This window comes from Copidosoma floridanum, unplaced genomic scaffold, assembly GCF_036245765.1.
Source record: "Copidosoma floridanum isolate Cflo_tuat_1 unplaced genomic scaffold, Cflo_Japanese_pri ptg000021l, whole genome shotgun sequence".
Classification (NCBI taxonomy): Eukaryota; Metazoa; Arthropoda; class Insecta; order Hymenoptera; family Encyrtidae; genus Copidosoma; species Copidosoma floridanum.
The window spans coordinates 27,630,816-27,654,174 of NW_028321898.1; the positions used below are offsets into that span (position 1 = coordinate 27,630,816).

General features: G+C 39.5%; 2 protein-coding genes across 3 annotated transcripts in view; both read right to left on the bottom strand.

Moving 5' to 3' along the window:
* Nucleotides 1–1,636: 1,636 nt before the first annotated feature.
* Nucleotides 1,637–23,359, bottom strand: part of Octalpha2R (alpha2-adrenergic-like octopamine receptor) — a 138,965-nt gene continuing 117,242 nt past the window's right edge. Inside the window, exons 2-3 of the mRNA XM_014357361.2 lie at nucleotides 5,840–6,232; nucleotides 1,637–2,274 (exon numbers count right to left, since the gene is read on the bottom strand). Coding sequence (XP_014212847.2) covers nucleotides 1,672–2,274; nucleotides 5,840–6,232 — 996 coding nt within the window. The 3' untranslated portion in view covers nucleotides 1,637–1,671. The remainder of the gene's footprint in view (nucleotides 2,275–5,839; nucleotides 6,233–23,359) is intronic.
* On the bottom strand, nucleotides 10,061–12,328 carry LOC149374249 (uncharacterized). Of its 2 annotated transcripts, none has more exons than XM_089594336.1 (5): nucleotides 12,046–12,328; nucleotides 11,823–11,965; nucleotides 11,351–11,597; nucleotides 11,032–11,278; nucleotides 10,061–10,955 (listed from the first exon to the last, which is right to left on the bottom strand). In XM_089594336.1, the coding sequence occupies exons 2-5, from the start codon at nucleotides 11,926–11,928 to the stop codon at nucleotides 10,239–10,241; spliced, it is 1,317 nt and encodes a 438-aa protein (XP_089450462.1). In that variant the 5' UTR covers nucleotides 11,929–11,965; nucleotides 12,046–12,328; the 3' UTR covers nucleotides 10,061–10,238. The 2 variants fall into 2 exon arrangements, with proteins under 2 accessions (XP_089450462.1, XP_089450461.1); XM_089594335.1 differs by having other exon boundaries at nucleotides 11,823–11,969.

The following is a 23,359-nucleotide window of genomic DNA, read 5'->3' on the forward strand; positions in this document are numbered from 1 at the left end:
CGGCTGCTCTCTCGCTGGGTTCCAAAGACAAAGGCACCGTCAGCCCCTTTTCTCTCTTTTTTTCCACATCCGTTCTCTCATCGTCGATTGCCATCGTCCTCTTTTCTTTTTTTTTCCCATTGTTTTGCTTTTTTCATCCACATTTCCCGGATAGGCACCTCTCTCTGATATTCGTCAGCGCGCGTCTACGTATATATACATGCACGTTCAGAAAGAGAAGCGAGCAGTTTTCCCTTTTTTATATTTCCCGGAGAAAAAACGTCGGACAGCTCTTCACATTCGCGGTGCGAACCATCGAACATGTGCGCACGCGTCTCTTTCTTTTTTCATTTTTTTTTTTTTTTTTTTTTTTGACTGTACAATTGCTTCCATTCGCGCGTACATGTACGTACTCGTCCGAATGACACTTGGTGCTTGGTGATTGAAACCTCTGGTTTCGTTCTTCCCCCTTTGAGCTGGTTAAATGTTTTTTTTTTTTTTTTTTTTTTTTTTTTTTCATCTTGACACATTTGTCCTACGGAGGGTCCGACTGGAGTCCACTGATTGCGTATTTCATACCTGCGGCTTTTCTCGCCCCTCGAGGGATTCGGGTCTGTAACAGTGATAAAATTGATTGGAAGATCAGAAGCTGTATCCTGTGATAAAATTATTACATTTTGTAATTATAAAGTGACGCGTTGGTTATGATCCAATTATCGAAGAACAGTGTAATTATTTATCGGGGTCGATCGATTATCCAAGAATACCGCACAATGGCGCATTGTTAGGTATTGTTGTCTTTGCTCGTCGGATCAATTACTTTTGATGGTTTAATCTCCTTTGAGCTTTATGAAAAATTATAAGCTCACGGAAAATACAACTTTCCGTAATGTACGTACTGTGTTTGAAAACTTTGATTTTTTTTTAAATTTCACAAGTTATCGAAAGTTTCAATGTTCAACAAAATCATCTTGGGAATATAATCAGCTCATGTTTATCAACAATTACGAGATTTCTTCGTCATAGCAAAATACATGGGTTTCAAAAATATCTCAGTGCAATCTCTATACATAGAAAAAGTACAGAAAAATATAGCCCAACGCCGCATAAAAATTCCGGTTTCTAGCTGATGGATTCCGAGTGCTTTGGCATTGTGTTCCTACAACACGGCAACTTTTCAGAATAACCCTGCCAATGATTAGTCGAAAAAAAAAAATTCTCTCGCCCTTCAGGGAATGAGAACCCAATGGGTGATAGAAAATTTTTCTTAGTTGCAAGGGTCTGACAGAGAAGAGTTAGAAAAAGCAAAAGTAAGAGATAGCCGTGGAGTTGGTGAGGTGTGAATAAAGGACATTATTACGTGATTTGGTACTGATTTGCTTTGACGTTCCAAGAAATCGATTGTTTTTTTTTACTCCAAAGGCATTGAGCGGTTTTTCGAGCAAACACGTTGGCGGAAACCTGAAAAGTATCGAGTACAAAAAGAAACACCACGATGAATCATTTGCTCAAAAAATCCACTGTTTTATTCACTCGAGTAACGCAGACGTAACCAAGTACTACCCCCAATTATCCCTGAAAAAATCAAACTCAATGAATATAGAGTAGAAAGTCCTTACCTTCAGTGTAGCATCCCAGAAGGGCCACAGCGATAATCCATAGCCAGCGAGTGAATGCCAGTTAATAGCTTGGCTATTTGAAGAGTATCCTCCGAAAGGCCCTGCGAAAGTCCTTGTTGAATACGGTGTAGATGACGGGGTTGAGGGCCGAGTTCATGTATCCGAGCCAAAAGGCGACGGCGAAGGCCTGCTCGGGTATCTCGAGGTCCGGGAAGAGCGGCTTCATAATGTAGAGGAAGAAAAAGGGCAGCCAGCAAGCTATGAAGCTGCCCATGATGAGGCCGAGTATGAGGGTCGCCCTCTTTTCCTTCTTCTTCGCTAGCCGGCGCTTCTCACGCTCCGGGTCCCTCGGCTTCTGGGACTTTGCCTCCACCTCCTTCTGGTCGAACTGCACGTGCTGGTTGTGGTGGTGCTGCTCCTGCTGGCGCATCTTGTCGAGCGCCTTGCGCCCAAAGATCGGCTTGCAGAAGCGCAGCTTCAGCGGCTTGACCACCGCGCAACGGGACACCACGCCGCTGTCCGAGGACGAGGGGTCCAACTCCGAGATCATGTCGACGTCGATGCCAACGCTCGGAGCCCGGCAGCGTGCCGGCATCCCGGTCGACGCGCCCTCGCCACCGTTCACCGACAACGAGCTCTTTAGGATCGACTTGGGCATCGACAACGGCATCGTCACCTGCAATCAAAGCGATCGGGGCATTTTTACAGAGCTTGCGCTACCAAAAATAAGCTACGAATTTACAAATAATCATTCGGTTCAACGCAACGGTATTCATCCTCCAGTGATCCGAGCGCGACGCTTTACTCGATAAAAAAGGGCAAAAGTATTTGAAAGACTTTGGGAAACTTTCAAGTCGCCGAAAGCCTCCGATGACTTTGAAATATTATAGAGACTTTTAAAGCGTTTCCCGGACTATGATATTTTTTTTTCAACGAGAGAGCAGCTCCAACAATCCACGGAAGAAGAATATCATTGTAATGCATCCTTGAAATGCGACGAAAAGTTTCTAACGTAAATTCGTGCACTCGTTTCTGAAGTAATTGTCAAACCAGGCGGATTAACAGCTAACCTGCACGTGGAGGGAAACAAGCAGTAATTTCTCTTGTTTGTCAGAAAAAAAAAAAAAAAAAATAGAAAGGCCGATACTGTAATTTGCAAGGTCTTCTCGGTAAGTTGTGATCCGCGAAAAACGAGAGTAACCTGATAAACGAGGGACGAACTACCTATATACACCGAAAGATGTAGTCTAGAGGCAGATGATAATAAAGACGGGCCGAAGAAAGCAATGTAAAAGAGAGAGAGAGAGAGAGGGAACAGTTGGTAATTAGGTCTGCACCTAGTACTCGACGATCCCATTACAGATAATGGGATTGTCGACTAAAATCTAATGGATTCCATTTGGCCCGCTCTTCTCATCATTCCTCCTCTCCCACCATCTCGCGAACACAAGCGAGACTCGAGGAGTCAAAGGGGCAGGACATGGATGGGAAAAAAAGCCCTCAGTTTTCTCCGCTATGGCTTATGTATGTAAGTCGGTGCGAGCGTCCGTATGTATGCAGCGCTGCTCGGCCGGGCACGCGACCTCTGTTTACGAGGCCGCCTATCTCTAATAAAAATCGGAGATCGCCCGCAGGAAATTCGAGCCGAGCACTCGTGCTGGTTCCCGCTGAAGTAGTCATTAAGCTGTTTCGCAGATGCGATCTCGCATTATCAGATGCTTATTTTAATTTGCGGATAGGATCGCGAGCCCTCACCCCACCAGCCCCTCTTTCGGCTCCTTCTCTGTAATTCACCCATGAATGACTTTCTAATCTCTGTTTGAACAAACGAGCGCACGTACGTGGAAATTCAATGTAACTAGACGCACCAGTGTACACGGTTGTTGTTGCTTTCGTCGCGGTAGGGCGTTGTTCATGCATTTTAAAATAGTCGCAGCTGGGGGAATGCAGGATAAGCACCGTTTCATTGGAAAAATTTCGAAATTGTCGATTCATCGGGAAAGCAAAGTGTGGTGTGTCAAAGTGGTATTTTTGCCCAAGGCCCAGCGCTCGGAGCCAATGAAAATGACGCTGCTTTCAATAACGATCGTAGGTTCGTTGTACCAATTTTTAGAGCTTATTGAAACTTGAAAAGACGCGAATAATCAGGCGCGCCGAGGGGGCACTGAATATGCATGTGTATACGGCTCTTTGATACGGACCCAGGGAGGTGCTTTCGGGAGGAGGGTGCTCTGAGTGCTTTGAGAGCTTTCGTCCGGTTTCCCGTGCACGAGCGCGATTTCGAGTGCTTCCAGTACTTTTTTTCCACCCACTCGTCAGAATTTCGTAAAGTGTCACGTGTTTGTGGCACTCGAATGCGCTTGTGTATTTAATTTAAAGTGTCGAGATGGACAGACGCGCGGTACAATAATAACGGTACACAAAGTGGGAGTAGTGAGTTGAATTAATAATCACAGGCGGACGCTGGGGCGTGTACGCTAAACCCAGCGGTCCAACGCGAAACAAGTAGTAGAGGTAAATTATGGTCAGACGCGTGCATAATGCAAGCATACACGAGCACGCCGTGCGTATAACCTTCATCCGAGCGAGTGGTGGTCACTGCTACGGCGAATTTTGAGGGTATTCGTTAAAAACTTCTCGGCCAACTCTCTTGGACCATTGGATGTTGCGGGAATTATAAGTTAATCGAAGGAAAGAGAAAAAAATTACGTACGATCCGACGAGACCATGCAAAACAGTCTCAACCACGCGGACCCTCGGCGAAAGATAAACGATCTCCCGAAACTTTGAGCGCATCCAGTTAAAACTTCAATTGGATATTTCGAGCGTGGGCGCGTAACGAGGGTGAAAAAAAGTTGCACTCGAAAAAGTAAGTCGAAAGATAAGCCCTGGGAAAAATTCTGGCAGGGAGGCGCGGTATACTTTAAGGTGGTACAGGTGGAAAAGCAACGAAAAAAGGTGACGGACCGGCGATGCTAATCATCGTGCTCCCGAGGCTCGTAAAATTCTGAAACGACGCGTTTGAGTGCGGCGTGTGCGTATTTACAAGCTCTCGGGGTTGTACTCGTAATAAGCTCGCAGGGAGGGGTCAGTCGTTGAAAGCGCGTATCTGTTTTTTACGAGCCTAATAACAAGTTTGCGCCCTAAGTGGCCGTAAAAGCTTGACCTCGCCAGCTACTGGTGCTGGTTGAATGGCTTGCGGACGCTGCTGCACGTGCGAGGTGAAAAGGGAGGGTTGGGTGAGTATGGGTACCGGTGTGGGTCTTGCTTGTGTATTGGGGAAAAGACGAGGATGCCAGCAGAACGGTTTTGGACTGGATTTTATGGTTCTGGGCTTTTTCTTGGGAGGGTACGTTGGAACAGCTTTGACTTTTGGGGGGTAACCGTTTTATTATTAACGAAATGGTTTTAATTAAAACAGGGATTATTACATTTCGTTGAAATTTTCAAGGTTATTGAGTAAATTTCCTAAATTATCGTGCACCCCAGAAAAAATTCTATACATTGCAATTGTGAAACTAGTACTACCACCTTATAATGAGACGTAGTTCGCGGTTTTTGGTTATAATAATTAGTGATGTTTCTCGATTCATATATATTTATATTTTTTTTCCAACTTTGTAAATATTAAAGGGCAAGTAATAAAGCAGAGCGTGCTATTATCTCTAAGCTTTAATATTCCGAAAGTTCCAATGCTCCATTATTTTCAAACAGCCACTTTTTTTAGAGATACTCATACCTTAAAGGCTCGTTGTACCAGAGAAGAGAAACGTACATTAATGGAAGCTGATGTAAGGATTACGATCCTCTGAAAATTTTTATTTAATTATTCTGCAATTTGATGGTTTGGAGAATTTAATCATTGATGCACGGTTAAAACAAAAATTTGCAAGCTGCATACGGAGCTTTCATGATTTAACGATTCAACAAGCTGAATCAATTCGACATGTGAAAGTAAGAATGAATTTTTACTTTTGGGCTGCATGGGTGGCTTTGTTATCTAATGGAATTGTCAAAAACTTTTGCCACTCAATCAAGCGATGGTTACTCTAGCAGCATACTCACTTGGAAGGTGAAAAAAAATGTTGTGTAAAATCGCATCGACATTTTTTGTAAAAAATAAATTTTTCACTCTCATTGCGATCAACATAAGCCTACGAAATCGCATGAATGAACAAACGAAGGAGAGAAAAAAAAGAAAAAAAAGGCCGATCATATAGAAAAAAAGCCATGATGCCCACCTTAAGCGTTTCCTTCTCATCCATGGGTATGTTGCCAGTCGCAGGATCAGCCTCCGAGGTGCTGACGTCGCTCGCTAGGTCGCAGGTGACAATGGGTATCTGGACGGGTTGGCTCTCGATGGTGGCGACGTTCTCCGCGGGCGCTGAGCCCTGCTTGTTGTCAGCTGAACCCGATCCGATGCTGCTGGTCGTGTGCGTGAAGCTCGTCTGCCGGATGTTGGGCGACGCGGGCGCCGGAGCCGCGGGCCGTGGCCTGTACTTCTTCCGTATCCCACGACGGGCGCGCGCCTTCGCCTCGTAATATATTCGTATGTACACGAAGACCATGATGCACGATGGGATGTAGAAGCTGCCCAGGGCGGAGTAGAGTACGTAGCCGAGGTCCTCCGACAGCTGAAATCATCAATTACACGCGCACATTTGTACTCGATACAATTTCGTTGAATGCTTGGAGATTTTTCGGGTCTTTGCTGGGTATTTATTGAGCAATTCATTATTTGGTTGAGTATATTTCTTTTTAAATACTACGTGACAATTGAAATTTTGTTTAATATTGTTTCAATGGTATATATTTACCTACAGGTTGAGAATATTCGTTGTTAAATACTACGTGAGAATTACAATTTTTTTTAGTATTGTTTCAATGGTATGTACCTACGCTGGAGTTGCGAGTTGGCAGGGAGGCGAGATTTTGAAATTCATACAAAATTCTGTGTTTACCTGTGACAATGTTTGTATAGCTCAGTGACAATTCCTCAGCCCGTGAGATACTTATCTCGAGGCTTTGTGGATTTGTTTTTTCGTCAGAGCGTATCCCAAGAGTTTATTTTTTATTTTTTATTTTTAATACTGCCAAAGTAGACCCTACCACGAACCTAAATTCAGGTGTAGGATGTGCTTCAGAAAAAACGTTGGACACAAATGTTATGAGGAGCATCGAAATGCGCCCCTTTCCATTTGTAACGTCAATTTTCGTAATTGATTTAGAAAAAAAAAAAAAAAAAAAAAAAAAATGCCGAATCGTTCGATTAATCGTTATAAATTATACATAGTTTAATACCTCTAGTTTACCAATATTTTACCAACCTAAAATATTATTAAGTTTTCAAGCTATACGTAGAAAGCAAATCGTTACCCCAGAAATAAACCTTTCCACTTGGTCATGAACCAGTACATTCCATGAAAATAACTCCTCATCAATAATTATTGCATCTGATCCCCCTGACCTTACTCAGACCAGAATAATAATGAACGCCTGCATCCCCAGCCGTCCACATCCACTCGAACGTCTAAAAATCAATATTCAGCAGCATCCCGTTCCTCCGCGTTGGCTAGCCATTTTCTCGCGAGCCCAACGCGACAAATCACTGCGCCCCACAAAACTATACTTTTGCTCCGCAGCAGCCAAGTCGTGACACGTTACATGCATGAGTGAGTTTGTATACTGGCGGAGACGAAAAAAATGAACGTTTTTGGGAGCTGCGAAAATCTAGTCTAAGTGATTGGACGCGAAAAACAACGATGCGGCAAAGTAACGGCCAATGAAGTGTTCGAGCGCGATGAAAATTCATGAAAGTATGAATAGTTGAGGCCCTTTTGGCGGCTCTCTATCTGCCAATTAGCAAAGATTATGGTGGTATTACCACGGTAACAACTGCATCTGATTTTTTTTTCCATCTCCACAATTTTTACGACAAAAATAAGAGTTTGCCCAAAGTTTGAGACCTATATTGTATACGCCACTCGTGCAAATGACGCGCTTAGTTTTACAGCGTTGATTATGCACGACGCGTACTCGTACGAGAGATATATAACGGGCTTTTGGAGAAACGCAAATTTTAACTTGCCCGTAAATTAACCTGTTTTTGCCGTCCAACGGCAAACCACGAGTGCGCAATGATACAACGGCTCCTTAAGTGGATACCACCCACGAGCAGTCGCTTTGCATGAAGTTATCGCGGTCCGGCTCCGAATATGGGCAACACATCCATTCGAGCGCGGCTTGAACAACCGTCTATCGTTTATGTGCTGCTAAATTAAGATTAACCGTTGCCACCTTTGTGTGTCGTTTTTGTCGGGTCAGCCTATATGTTCCGAAACGCGTGACCTGTTTGCCAAAATGGAACTCGCGATGTAATGTGAACAGCACTAGGGATGCAAAACGCGGATATAATTGATACCTTGTAAATCGGCTCGACGAGGATATCATCATTTTGAAAAGACACGCGACAAAAGCGTGCATGAAACTAAAAAGAAAATAGAGAGTACGGCAAGTAAAAAAGAGAAGGGTATACAAAAGAAGTACGGACAAGGGACGGTAATACAAAGTGGAGGAGGTATATATATATATGGGTTAGTGCGCGTGTACACAAAGAGCATGGAGCTTAACGATTTATTCCGATGCATTTTCCGCGGCTCGGCTATTGTGACGAATGATAAACGACGTCGCGCCCTGGCGTTGCGGAGTCCTCCTCCCAGCGGCGAGTGCCTCATTGTAGCGAAGCTAATTTACAACAATGACACGAGCCGCGGTGACGATAAATTCAGGTGAGCGCGAGGGGGATGGAGTGGGGGGAGGGGAGGATGAGGGTGCGTTGCATTCGGATCGGCTATTTGGCGGAGGAGTCCATCGGCTTCCGGGTGTTTTAATTGTGCCATTGAGCGCAGCGGGCGAGCCCGAGATGGCTCACTGGTTATTCCAGTCGTCGTTCCCTCCCCGGTCTGGCTGGCTCGAGTGTTTTTGATATTTCATTGCCGATCGATGAATCGGTACTGGCGCATTGTTTTTGGCTGCAAAGGGAGTATTTTTAGTACCATGGGCTGGGGAACAGAAAATTCCTTCACAGTGTTGATTCGTGCATTCGTGACTATTGTGATGAGTTGGTTTTCAACTTACTTCCGCAAGATAAGAGGTCTGTGAATGCTGCAATACTTCAAGGAGCTTGGAGTGACTTGAAATGCGCAGCTCTTCGTATCAAAAGCGGTCCCCGGAGACTTGGCAAGTGTCACAATGTAAATTATGAAGAAATGTATTTTGATTTACAAGATACGCAATTCGTTTCCCTTTCGGTCGAAAACACGATATTTTCTCAGTGAATAAGCCCTCGCGTGAATGGCAAATCAATGCCGGTAACAACATCGAGAAAGTACGAGGCAGAATCAATCTTGGAAAAATGCGTGGACACTGTGAAAGAAGCTTTTTGTATCAACAACTGAGGAATCGTCCTTCACCGGCAGATGGAAAAAGTACGATGTACGGGGTATGGGCTGCATGAGATACACGTATCAAAGAAAATAGATATAAAAAATACAAGTAACAAAGAACGCACGGGATGACTCAATCATTAACCCAAGTCCGACGAGCTCTCGATACAGAGCCCTTTTTTCCGTCCTCCACTTCATTGATATTACATGTTTTTTTTTTCCTCCGCTATTCACGTCAAATCCCAACGAGTACGTCAATGACTTGTCTATTGTTCAAGGCTGTTACTAGCTTATATATATTTGAGTATGGAATTCTCCTGTAGTCGTCAAAAGGACGCTCTTCACCCTCTCCGTTTGACGTCACTATCCATATGTTATGTTAGCTACGGAAAATCATAAAAAAAATTTATTTCCATGGTCAATCTTTCGTGGACAGAATTGGTTTTCTTGCTTTATGTATAATTTTTGATTGGATGAATTAGTTGGTATCGTACAGTTGATGGTAATAAATGAGCTTTTTTTTATTTCTTTAGAATATAGTATATTCTCAAGTATTACGTATCATACGTTTCATATGTTGATTTGTTACGAGCCTAGGAAATGACTTGTAGGATTATTGGTGGCTAAACAGGAAATTTGAATTTGCATTACTTTTGAGGATTTAAACAGTTCAAAATTCTCTACTGAGCACAGTTTTTTTATTCAATATTTATATCGTACGTATTTTAACGATGAAATTGTCTAACATGTATTTTAAGAAGGTGATCGATTTATTACAATGTTTTATAAATAAATTGATAGTTTTAGGAATCGAAATTGATTTCTTAAGCATTTATTAATTATAATTACATAGAGTACATCGTTACTGAATTTTCTAATTCAGTACATTGGAATCGAAATTATAACTGTGATTCATTGAATCTAAGATTTTTTTTATCACAATTCATGGTTGAAAATCAATAAAATGTTTGCATCATGATACTTTTAGTATTTATAGTTTGTGAAATGCTCGGCTTCTGTGAAAAGATGGTCACATAATCAGAAAAAAATAATACTTCAAGCTACTGTAAAAAATATAAAAAAGTTAACTAAATTTTTATTTCTCATACTCATTTTCAAATTCACTACCAATGAGTAACAAGACATAAAATAAAGTCATGACGCAATTTTGCTGATACGAGACAGCGTCATAGGGTCAAGTCGAAGAAGAGCTATGAATAACATTGACTTTATAAGTCATGGGTCTCCTATGTTTTCTTTGCTTACTAATCGCTAACGTAATAGTAATCACTATAATCCCCATAAGCACTATAATCAGAATAACTGTGCCAATATTCAGTGGCTTTAGATTTTCCGTTACTCCATGGCTATTATCTTGTCCTTGAGTACTGCTGTATTGCGTTATTATATTGAGTGACTTCGGTTTCTCTACAATTGTTCTATTGATTTCCTGTACTGTTGTGTTATCAGATCTAAGGCTTTCAGTGACGACTACATTGATTTCTTGTGTTGAATTTACTGAACTTATTTTTTCTTCGACTAGAGCATTGATTTCTTCTGTTGTTATTTTCACTGAATTTAGATTTTCTGTAACTGCAATAATTATTTCTTGTGGTAAATTTACTGAATTTATTCTTTTTGCAACTGTAGCATTGATTTTTTTTGAAGTAATATTCACTGAATTTGAGTTTTCTAATATGACTGTAGAATTTATTTCTTGTGTTGTTGCATTATTCACTGAATTTGAGTTTTCTATGACTGTGGCATTGATTCCTTGAACATTGGGCTCATTTATTACCTTCTTTATCCAATCGACTCGGGATGAGATTTTTGTAAAAATCTTTCCGTTTGTACCAGAAACTCCAATCAACACGTGCTTACCGTTGTGATCCTGAATTAATATTCTGCTTTTCTGTTGAACACAAACATTTGTTAATAATCTTTTCCAAAGAGCCTTTTCAAGGCAAAAGAAAATTCTCGATACATACCGGAGGACACAAAAGTATAGTATTTTTGACAAAAAGTAGAGATGAAGAACCCTTGTTAAATATTTGTGCTTCATAATAAAACGTTTTATAATAATACTTGAAAAACCACAAATGGTACATCCATACTACAACGAATAGTTTTTTGTTTTGGTTCAATGCTTCATTAGGCACTGGAAGATTTGCATAATCATTGAGCTCTATTTCATTCTCCAACTGTAGTAATACTATGTCATATACGGTATGATTCCTGGAAACATACATTTAAATTTTAAGTATCACTTTCAATTGCTGCACATTATAATTCAACATAACATCTTACTCTGGTTGAATGACTTTCTTGATGCCTACTGACTTCGAAGCTTCTTCATAGTATGTGTCTATGAAAGAATACTTGACAAAGTGCTTAGATATGTCGTCCGATGCACAGCTAATACTAGTTATGGCATAGTTATTTTTAATAAGTGCACCACCGCAAGTTACACTTTCCGAGTAACTCTCCTTAGGTCGGACAGCTATGTGATACGGGAGCTGATGCACTTCAGCTGTATACAGCTGAGCCTTGGCAACTATTCAAATATAAAGTTATTTTAACCTTTGAATTACTTTATAGTATATGGTATTTTATAATATGAGGTGACGCTTAAAAATTTTCATCGCAAGTGGCTCTTACATCATGTGGCGAACGCAAATAATAATCGTATATTTTTTTAACAGGAGTCACCAATGAAATTTATCAATATATCAATATCACAATGTTAATAATATACAAGTTTTTAACTGAAAAGTCGTACCTTGAATCACCAATACAGCCACAACAATATTTAAAAGAACCATCTTCACGAAAAAATCAAAGAATACTGATGCTAGAATTTTTCGTTCCTGGTCAGAAGCCTGCATGACATGTCAAGTTTGACGAAAGCTTCATGATTTATTGCTGCCTTAAAGAAATACAGTAGTACTTTAATGGTTTTTTTTTAAATTGGCTTCTGTTGAGCCCAGCGTATTGTCACTCACCGATTTTCTTTTTTAATGTGTAGTTGGGGTCGAGTTGCGTTGCGTAAGATATCGCTGAATACTACTACGGTCAATTAGCGTCCTGGTCATTAAATTTTTCCCGTATCAAGACTTCCCGTTGCTAGCAGTATTCGTACGAATATGTGCTTATATCGATTTCAAAGCAAAATTTTAATGGCTGATCGTGTTTTTAAAAACATATCAGCACTTTTGTGATAAAATTTTTTTTCATTTATACATATTATTTTAACAGGCATGATTTTACTAAAAACGTAAACTATTACTTTCGCCAGTCCACAGAATTATAGATTTTACTGCTAAGGCTTCAAATAAATTTTTATGCAATAAACAGGTGATATTTAAGTTATTACCGTGAAATACATATTTACTGTACGTGTGAACGTAAAAATATGTATCTAGATGATATTAAAAAATTGTTACCAGATTTAGCAAATACTTTGCTTATTAAGAAAGAAATATGTTTTTTGTCTTCACAAAACTTATCAGTAAGACCATAAATTTCTACCTTGAATTACCAGTAGAGCCACAACAATTTTTAAAAGAACCATCTTCAGGAAAAAGTAAAAGACAACTGACGTCACCTGATAATATGCGTTCCTCCTGTAAAAATACTTGCGTGGTACATGACTGTTTGCTCAAGTTGTGAAATTCGAGTATGAGTAACGCCTGTCCAAGCAACTTAAAACAAGCGTAATCGTATTTTAATTGATTCTTTTTCATAATTTTCACCTTTCGTAATGAACATAATCAGTGAAATTCTCCGGATTTCATAGTACTTTGGATTACATAGTAATAGTAGAAAAAACTCTGTACGAGAATGCTATATTGATGCATATATTGATGCTACGAGAATGCTGCATTGAATGTTTAATGTAAAGTATAGAAAAAAGCGTTTGTTTTATACTTACGAAATTTAAATTGGATCCATTGTTTTTGATCAACATTGCAACACAAAAAAATCAAAACTTAGTATTCTTGTTGCAGTCGAGAAATTTAAGTTAGCTAGTGTTTGGATTGTTATGGAAAAAATTTTTTTTGCTTATTTAATTTCCGTAAAGTTATCTAAATGTTTAAAATTAAATGAAATGTCTAAACAATATATTAACTTCTCAACGTTCGTGTAACTTTTGAAGTATGGTACTACATGTAATGTCAATGTTTATGGATGGATTTTTGACGAATAATGGAAACCCTCTCAAAACTGAACGAGTGCCATATACCCTAACTTTTTGCATCACACGAACACACACATTACTCATAAATGCTAATTGAAAAAAAGGGATTCACGACTGTCAGAACAAAGTTTTTGATAAATAAAATATTCGGACGAGCCACTTTTCATATCCGCAATGGGCTGCAAATTAAACCCACTCATCGATCCCTCAGAAGCGAAAAAAAAGTTTGTCACATTTCCCTCTGCTAATTATCTTCAAGTGTTCCACTACCCCCTAAATGCGCATACCGTGCTCGGGAACACGTGCATACGTGGTCAAGTGCGGGGACGAGCCACCAGGAGCATGTGTGCAGGACGCCAACTTTTATCTTCCTCTACCCCTCTGCCCCTTTTTTCCAATTAAATTCAGCAGGGCACATAAAATCGCTGGGCTTCGCGCCTCGAAATGCACGGAAGCTATGTAACGCACATCGCTGACCCAATTGAATTTTCGCGATGCGGCTCTTCTTCCCTTCTACCTCGTTCCTACTTTTTTTTTTTTTTTTTTTTTTTTTTTTTAGTCGCTAATGTCACCGTCGTTGTCTCGCCACTTTTATTAATTTTTCTATCTCTTCTCCTCCTCACATTTTCCACGATCCCTTTATTGTGTGAATATTGCCCGTATGTCCATTCGACTACTTTACAATTACTGCTAAACTTTGATTGGTGTACAGATGGACAGCAGCTTTAAACAAAATATATTACACACCAATTTTTAAACGTTTGATTGATTTTAAAAATTCAATATTGCTTATCGTGACGTCAAAGCCTTGCAGCAGTTTTTTAAACAAGTTTCAAATGATTTCGTGGTACTTTTATGTTGAAAAAAATCGGGTTTTAGAAACGAATGAATTTTCATGTCAACAAAATGACTGACTAAAAAAAAAAAAAAAAAAAAATTTATGGAAAAAACATTGTCCGGAGTAATGGCAGACCTTATTGTAAAAGTAATGAGAAGAGTGGGAATAGGAGGCGGAGGAAAATGGGCTCCGCGATGCGCCGCGAGCAATTCCGGGTGGTACTAATAAGACATGCAACGTAGTGCGAGCGAAAAAACGTCAACTTGGCAGTGCCACAACGACGGCACGGCTTTACCGCAGATGGGTTTACGACACCAATATAATACACGTGACACGGGACTTGATAAATGTGCAAAGGAGAACGGAGAAGCAGCTGTTGCTGTGCAGTACCAGCGGCTAGCAGTAATTGTACGTTACTGTGCCGGATCGATTTTAATAACGCTAATTGATAATGGAAATTAGACAATAGGGTGTGAGCGAGGACACGAGTGTGCGCGGGATTTGTATTGTTGTACGTGTGTTGTCTAACTCATTTTTAAATCATCAAATTTTTGCATTTTACATTACAACATGGAAAATGCAAACATTTCGGCATTGTTCATGTAAGATTATATGATACCATTTTCACGGTAATTTATGATTTTAAAAATTTTCTATACAATATATCTGTAAGTTACTCATTACGGCTTGGAGTGGAGTCATGTATTATCTCTTGTATACGTACTTCTGATACGACACTGAGATTTTCCGCTCAAGCGTGCCATGTGTGTATAGCAGAACTTGGGGACCCTAATCGTATATTGGTAAGATTACAGTTTGTGGCCGCCAAAACTGGGCGCCTTAAATTCTTTACCGACCAGCCTCGCATTCACGGGAGGCTGCACCGTTATGAAGCCAGGGACCCACACCCCCCCTCCTGGCTCCACACTACAGTAACTCGGACCTGACAGGTCCTCCACAAGGGAATCCACTTGTTATCAAGCTCTGAAAAGAGCTGAAGGGCAGCGGAGAGTTGGATTTCGACGGGGATCTTTTTCAAGTATATAAGATCGACTTGAAAATAACCCTTAGGGGTAGGGCAGTTTTTATCGCGGCGCCACGTAGCGGTTGAACTCGGTACTGCGCGTTTTCAGTCCTGGGGTGTGGGTACGGAATGCGTCATGCACAGAATCACTTACGAGCATGAGAGTGAGAAGTAAGAGGTGTACGGAAATTTACTTTTCTTTCTCTCTCACTCTCGCAGTTGTCTCTCCTATGCATCTCTTTCTCTCTCCCTCTCACTCTTTTCAATAACCCCATACCATACCCCAATGGTTTTCTGCATTACGCATTCCGTACTCTTTATTACGCAGCCGTGTATTGAGACTGCAATTATTTATTGTGTGGAAAACGCAGTCCGCAATTAACGTAATACATAAAGCATTGTTTAAAACTGAGAGAGTGTGAGGGAGAGGTACTTGGCGGGCACTTCTTTTTTACTCTCATGGTCCTAAATGTTTCCGTATTACGCATTTCGTACCACACAAGTATGTAGCAGAGGCTTTGGTTGTCTCCTTTTTTAACGCGAAAACTTGTTTGAATAAAAAAGTACAGCTTTCTTTGCGATATTTCACGACATTATTTAACACTTCACCCAAAATACTAATAATAATCATAATAACAATAATAACAATAACAGTAAAAAAAAAAAAAAAACATCTTTATTACCTTAAATGAAGAAATTCATGAAATTTATTAAAAAACTTCTTTTCGATTGTTTAATAAGCTGTTTTTTTTGCACACTGTACATTGTTAAAATCTTTTTAGGCAATTTAGGAGGTAACAACTTGTAATTTTGGTAAGCGTTAAAATTTACCATGGATATTTTACAACCCAGAAAAATATTTGTATGCATGAACAACATTTGAAGTTGTGCCTAAAGTATGATTGACGAGCGCCAATCAAGAAAACTATTAAACGATGGTCGAGAAATTTTTAAGATAAACATGTGCCGTAGATGTTAGACAAGAAAATAGCGCCCCATCGATGCAAGGGAAAAAAGACATATATACAGGTAGCATGTGTTTGTTTTTTTTTCTCCCCCTAGTGCCTAGACGGAAAAAGTGAAAGGAACCGCATCTAAAAATGGAAAGATGAGAAGCTTGAATCCGCCCACTCGTGTACATTGTTTTTTCGAAACAAGAAACTTTACAGCACGCGCGTGTGGATACAGCCCAAGTTTCTTCGTTATAACGTAGGTGGAATTAAATGGCGCAAATTCAGCTGCTCTACAACATAATGGAGTTTTCAGGAACGTGGGTGCGAGACGCTACGGCGTATGGTTTTTTTTTTTTTTTTTTTTTTTTTTTTTTTTTTTTTTTTTTTGTAAGCCACACGCGAGAAAAAATAAGGTACGCGCCGCGCGTATCCGAGCGAGGGCCGATGCGTCGACAGACGTACCTATACGCGCGCGCTCTTTTGTATCTCACAGTTTCCCAGTGCGTCGCCGAAGCTGTACGTACGCGTACGCGACGTGACTTTGGCGCGACGCTTTCATTTGTCCTTTTTTATCCCCCTGCAGATCCCCCGTCCCAGCCACGTTTTCTTCTCTACGCCAATTACACGGGAGCAGCTGTGGTAGCTCCGAGCGGGGAATGGCCGAGGGGAGATTAGGTTCATTGAGAATTATTGCGACGCGCCGGATGGATGTACCCTCGAAGATAAGTCGTAGTGCAGGTGCGTCACGAGTGTTTTTTCCCTCGGTTTTTTTTGTCACTCTTTTTCTGTACAGTGTGTGTGTGTGTTTATTCTTTTTTTTTTTGTTTTATCATGATATCGGAGAGAACTTCGAGCTATCTGTTATTACAATAGGTTTCTCAAGATACGCGTGTGATGAAAAAAATTTTAGAGCTCGTGGCATCATCAATTATATTCATTAAAAAATTAATAGATATATTGGTTGGATCGTTTTTTAACTTCTTATTCAACGGCAATTTTAATGGATTTTCACAACTATTTGAAGTGACGAAAAAGTTTTGAACAAGAAAAATATAATAAAAATGTATGCCAGAATAACTATTTGTTGTAAATATGACCAAAATGTTACCGCAAGAAAAAATAAAATTAACTTGACTATTAAAGTACCAGCTACAGTACTTCGTACCTTGATGGTGGACAAAAGCAAAATTTTGCAGCACATGTTTCACATTAGGGAGACAATGGCTTTTTCGATCAACCCTTCCTTTCTTTTCCTCACTTGGGAGAAAACAATTCGCAAGACCATTGTCTCCCACCACAAATGGACTTTATGCTCCAGTGAAGAGTAATTACGCATTAGAAAACAAAGGTACCTCTGTCTTGCGCAGTGTATCAGTTGGCTTGCACTGCTCGTGAAGGAGGGTGGTCGCTTTTGCCATTTTTACCATTTAGAGGTCCTTTCACGCTGCACCAGTGTAATCTCACGGCTCTATTTCTAATGAAATTTTATTCATTTGTTAGCAAGATCATCCAGTCATGTTTATTTATTTAAATTTTTTTACCATACAAAAGTTGAATAACATACTTGGCTTGTGAACGAATGTGATTGAATTAGTTTGATCACATCTGTTGATTTATTTGACGTAATGCGAAAGTAACATAACTGCTAGTTCTGCAAAAACCGAGAGTAAAGAAAAAACTCCTTTTTTCAGATTTTTTATTTTATTTTTTTGCCTACGTATCACAACAAATCCAAGGAACAATCCCCCTTAAACTCGAACTATGCTCCCAGAAACGAGCCTTGACCCAAGAAAAAAAAAAAAAAAAGTTCTTCGACCGAACTCGGCGTTCCCCAATCACCGGTCAATGCTTGTAATTGACAACACGAGGGAAGAAAAGAAAATCGCCTGAGCCAAGTTTATCGCGCAATCAGATCTTATTGTCGGTCCTCCTCGGCCCCTGACTTCTTCTTTCTTACACCGCTACTGCTGCTCTATTTTTCCGCCCATTTCGCACGTCGTTGTTTTACGCAAACGCGCACGTGCGTTTTCCTATACTTTTGCCCACACCCCATCCTTTTTTCCGCTCTTTACGTGCGAGCTCCAAATTGGATTTGTTCACTGCGGTGCTGGCCAATTTGTGCGCGAGAAAAAAATCGTGAGTGCATTTTTTACGATGGTACTCAGTTGATCGATTCGTTTTAATGCTTTTTTCGGAAGATCTATTGTAAGCCAGTCACGTGAAAAAGATGTTTGCTGAGCAATTTACTCGAGTTATTGATAAATTAATACTTAAATTACTTAAAAGTAGCAGCTGCACGTACGAAAAATTAATAGCAGATAAGAGGGTGTTTTATGCGTCCCCATAAATTGTCATTATACGGTACAAGTGCATACGAGCTTACACATTAGTACATGTGCAATTAAGATGCTTATCTTTAACGTCAGCTACTTTCAAGCATGTATTGGCTATTATTTTTGTATTTTTTACTTTTATTTTTAACCAGTAGCTGATAAGAAATGTTTTATCGGTATATCTATTCAGCTAGCTATTATTTACATGCATATAAAATAACTCATTGCATCCCCATTATTATGAGCGTCAGGTCTTACTACAAAATTTTTACGAATTCGTATACAAAAAAAAAAAAACAAGTAACCTTGGAAGTTTTAAGTAACGTTTTGTAACATTTGAATAAAATTAAACACTCAGCATTTTTTTTTTTTATAGCTGCCCATTTTACTACTTTATAGTTGCCCATCAGAATACATCTTTTACATTTACAATTACTAATACCAGCGTACTTATAATAATTGCATGATGTAGTAGTAAAAGCCAATATTACATTATATATTACGTACCTCATAGTAAACGCGACAAGATCTTTACTTGAGAGCTGTTTGCTTGATATTTGAAATTCACATGTTTATGAAAAGTAGGAGAGTGACACGATATTAGCACACACTAGTTACGTAGTCCTAAACAATATTAAGTCAGACCTAACTCAATAATGTATGTAGGATATTTACTTCAACTTGGCTATAGAAGGATCATTAATTTTTTATGTAAACATTTCACCCAAATATGACTTAAAGTTGTTTTACGATACAGTAGTATAAATCAATATTACGTCAGCCATCAACCATAATAAAAAATAAAAACCTTTTCTTTGGTTTTTTTTGTTTTTACTTTTTAATATATAAAAGCACAAGGTATATTTAAACAATACAAAAAATAACTTTTCTAAATTAAAAAATAAACTAATTTTAACTTTGACATCCAAAACCAGAAATAAACTGCCAGCCGTACGTACCGCGTATCTCGACTTTGGAAGGGGCTAGAGCAAATCTGCAAGCAAAAAGAATTTGTTGCCCGTTTGTTGCTCACACCATGTACCATTTATTATATGTGAAAAGGGCCTTTTTGCATGAAGGTTAACAAATTAAACTGGAAAAGGTCCGTCTGATCACAGATTTACTTACACTACTGAAATTATAGGTTTTTATTTTTTTGGTATTTCTGTTGCAACTGAAAAGCTGTGTTAATTGCTCAAATGGTTCGATTAGTGCTCTTGACTTGAAGAGGCTTATTTTGGTTAATTACTTTTATTTAAAATGTTCATAAGTACTTTTTATTGTAGATTTATTGAAGAATATTGAATCTGAAAGAAGTTTATAATATTTTATGCTTTGACGCTTTGATTATTGGAACACATAATAAACCCTTTAGAATTAAACTGGACATGGACATTTTTTGCATGAATTTGAAAAATAAAATGGAAATAATTATTGGACAGCATCCATGACTAGCAAGGGTAAGATTCACAATATTGCATGTTATTTATCAGGAAGTCGATTGAATTTTCGTTTTCAGCGTACAATGGACATTCACTGAATTTTAAATTTGTCATCAAAATGGTTGGATAGTAAATGTAGATTGGGGAAATCCATTGTGAAAATACAATGGATGTAATTACTGTATGATTCTTACAAGGAAATTGTATGTCCATGAAATATCGTTCATGTAATTTTTGTACATATTTTAATAGTGAAGACTGTAATTAAAGTACACTTGGCTGAAAATTATTAACGTAAACGAAAAATCATAAAAGTAACTACTCCTTCCTAAGGTTACGTTTGCTGTAAAAATTGACATGCAGCTACATACTAAAAATTTTCATTAAACCGTATCGTACTAGCCGAGCTATTCCAGCAATTTTTGATGAAATTTCCCGACAAAGCCTCAAAGGGGGATAGTTTGCTCTCTGCCAGCATGCCTCGGTGCATCCAAAATCCAGGTCGAAATTTTCGCTGAGTCAAGAAAAGTTTCAGCCTCAGCTAATTGTTTCGCTTCGCCTAATCTGCCCTCTTGCTCCTGATTAGATCACATGCCTGATTTTTGGCTTTTCCAACAGGTTTTCAATCTTACAGCTGACTTTTTTAAAGTTTCGTGAATTTAATCGTATATTTTGTGTAAAATCGTGGTATTGTTTATTAATTTTTTTTTAAAATCTAGCACAAAAAAGGGTACCTGAATTCTTTAGAAAAAAAAAAAATTTCAGAACTTTTAAAAGCTTTTGGAATATTTCCCACGAATAAACATCTCTACCATGACCTAATTACTCGGTACATATACAGATACGCAAATTTTATCCTTTTCATCGAACCAGTCTCAAAAAGCTACTCTGCATAAGTATCCCAAACTGCTTCGATCCCAGAAAAAAGTCAGCATCTTGCCACATCGGCTCTTTTATTTCCTGCTCCCCGACACCTTGAGTACGATGATCTGCTGCTGCGCATACTCATACATTGTACTCGTCCATATTTTTTGCCCCAATGTCCCCCGATGCGCGCAAAATACAAATGAGTTTTTTTCCTACGATCGATTCTCCCCCCTTCGCACTCAATTGTGTTCGTACATAATACGCACATCGGAAGACAGTTGTGCGCCATTTGCGCCCTCCAGTTTTTCTCGTTCGTGTCTTTTTTTTTGTTTCTGCAGGCTGCCTTTTTCCAAGTTTGTGCTCTCGAGATCTCTCTTCCCTGCTTTTTCTCAGGACTACGAGCTCTTGCTTCCCCCCCAAGGGCCTGGAGTAGAATCCACTGCAGCAGACCTTTTGTCTCGCATAATATCATCTCTTGCCATGTACGTGCGCGGATATGTTCTATACATACACGTGTGCACACAAAACTGTTAGTTTGGCTCTCGCTTGTTTTTCCCCAGCTCCGTCGCAGCTCATTTTCTATCCCACTCGCTTCGTCCTTGTCCTTCCTTGGTCCTCGTGTCTTCATACAGATTCGGTTCTAATTTTTGACGTAGAAGTACTAAATTAAATAAAAACATTTCTCAACAATGCTATCAACTAACTCTTCTTATTATTGATACTTTTTGTTCCTTACTTTTGGACAGTTAGAAGTACTTTGTCAAAAGATGCATTAGAGATCATCGATTCTTCATCTACATGATTAAATATGATAAATGTTCACCTGCTTTTTTTTCTCGACAAACTTTTTAAGAGCACCATCGTAGGTTCACATACAATTCAAGTGACACATATTCATGAAACCCGTATTGTTCAATAGCTTGGACCTAATACGCGTACCTCAATCATCCAAATTCCTAATTTTAAGCTCACAACGCTACATCCAAAGCTTTCCAGCAACAGAGCCCATCAAGCGGCCATCCAACGATATCAGAACCCAGCGTCTGCTATTACCCGATCAGTGATCCATAACCATCTCTCGTTGGCGCCGTCGCGAGCAATATCCTTTCCGCAATCACCTCCCCTCGCCTCTTCAAGCACAACTTTTTTTTCCCTCCCCGATGCCTCCGTTGTTTGCCATCTTTTTTCTCCCACGCCCGCGCTCTCTTCTTTTTTTCAACTCCTTCGCACCCCTCGACGTCGTCTTGACGTCCTTCCTTCGACTTTTCTTCTCAAATCTCGCACCGTTAGTTGTCTCTAATGCTTTTTTCCACTCTCTCCTTCCTCTTTCATCATATCGACAAACAGAAATTGCTTCCCTTGCTTACTCAAGATAGTTTGAATTACAATTTTTTTTTTTTCCATTTCTCATGATACAAACAGTCCAGGGGTTGATTGAATACTGGTGTGACAGTACAAGAAAAGTCGTCGATAATTGAGACGTCACGTGGTGGGGCTTGTTACACGTGGGTACAGTGATTGTTTGGTCCTATGATTATTGCTGTTGAAACAAGCATGATAGATTTACTACAGAGGTATCAATTATGGAAGCTGCTCGACGGCTTGTGGAATCGATTCATAAATATCGAGTGACAAATGGTTGGGGGAAATGAAAAAAAAAGTAATAAATAAATTTTTAAATTGATCGAGAGTAGATTGGCGACGAGGACAAAAAAAAAGCGAAGCCGCATTGACAAAATGGCTGTGTATTTGGGCACCGGTGGATGAGCCTCGGGGGAGTTTGAAAGTTGAGCTAGTTTATTTTGTAAATCGAGCAGTCGTTGTTTTTAATGACGTGGAAACTTGCGAGTGTACTCGAAGGACGTTTTTGAAGAAAAATACTTTTGGGCTTTTAAGAAGTTAACGAGTTAGTTTGAATATTATGTTATCTGTGCTACATTATGCGCTTAAATAATTTAAACGTAATCAATACAAAAATTTATGGGAGAAAAATCCCGTTGTTTCATCTGAAAAATTTTCACTTGGCTCATGTTGTATTTTGTTACAGTAAAAAATGTAAGCTTCATTTCCTACGACGGCATTGGAATTTTGTCGACGAGAATTCAAAATTTGAAAGGCTATTTTCAACACAACTAATGTTCCATCAAATGAGCAGTCAAATGCATCCACGTGGCAAACTGTAAACAGTATTTTGAATTTGCATTGAAAGTATCGTTTTGAAAAATTCCAAGCTCCCAACATCACGCCGCAATCCACAAAAAAAAATTTTCAAAACCAACACGTGAGTTAAAATAAAATATTATCCTCGTTAACGCTGAAACTTTGCCTGTACACCTCTCCCATCCACACACCGAGTGTTATTTTAAGTCAGTAGCCATTTCTTTTATTTTTTCGTTCCCCCCTTACGTCCCCCAAGTGTTATTACCTTCCTCCAAAAGAAAGAGACCCTCTTGCACTCCCCCAAACGGCGGCCAGTTTTTAGACACCGCTATTTTCGCACTTTGCACACACAAATACACGTGCGCGTACACCCTCGTTGTTCCAGATTCAAGAAGGTCGCGAAAAGTAGCGTCCTACCTACGATGTGTACGTACGTATACGTGCAGCCCGGCCCTTGGCACTTTCTCTCTTTTTCTCATCCAACCCCCCTTACGACAATAA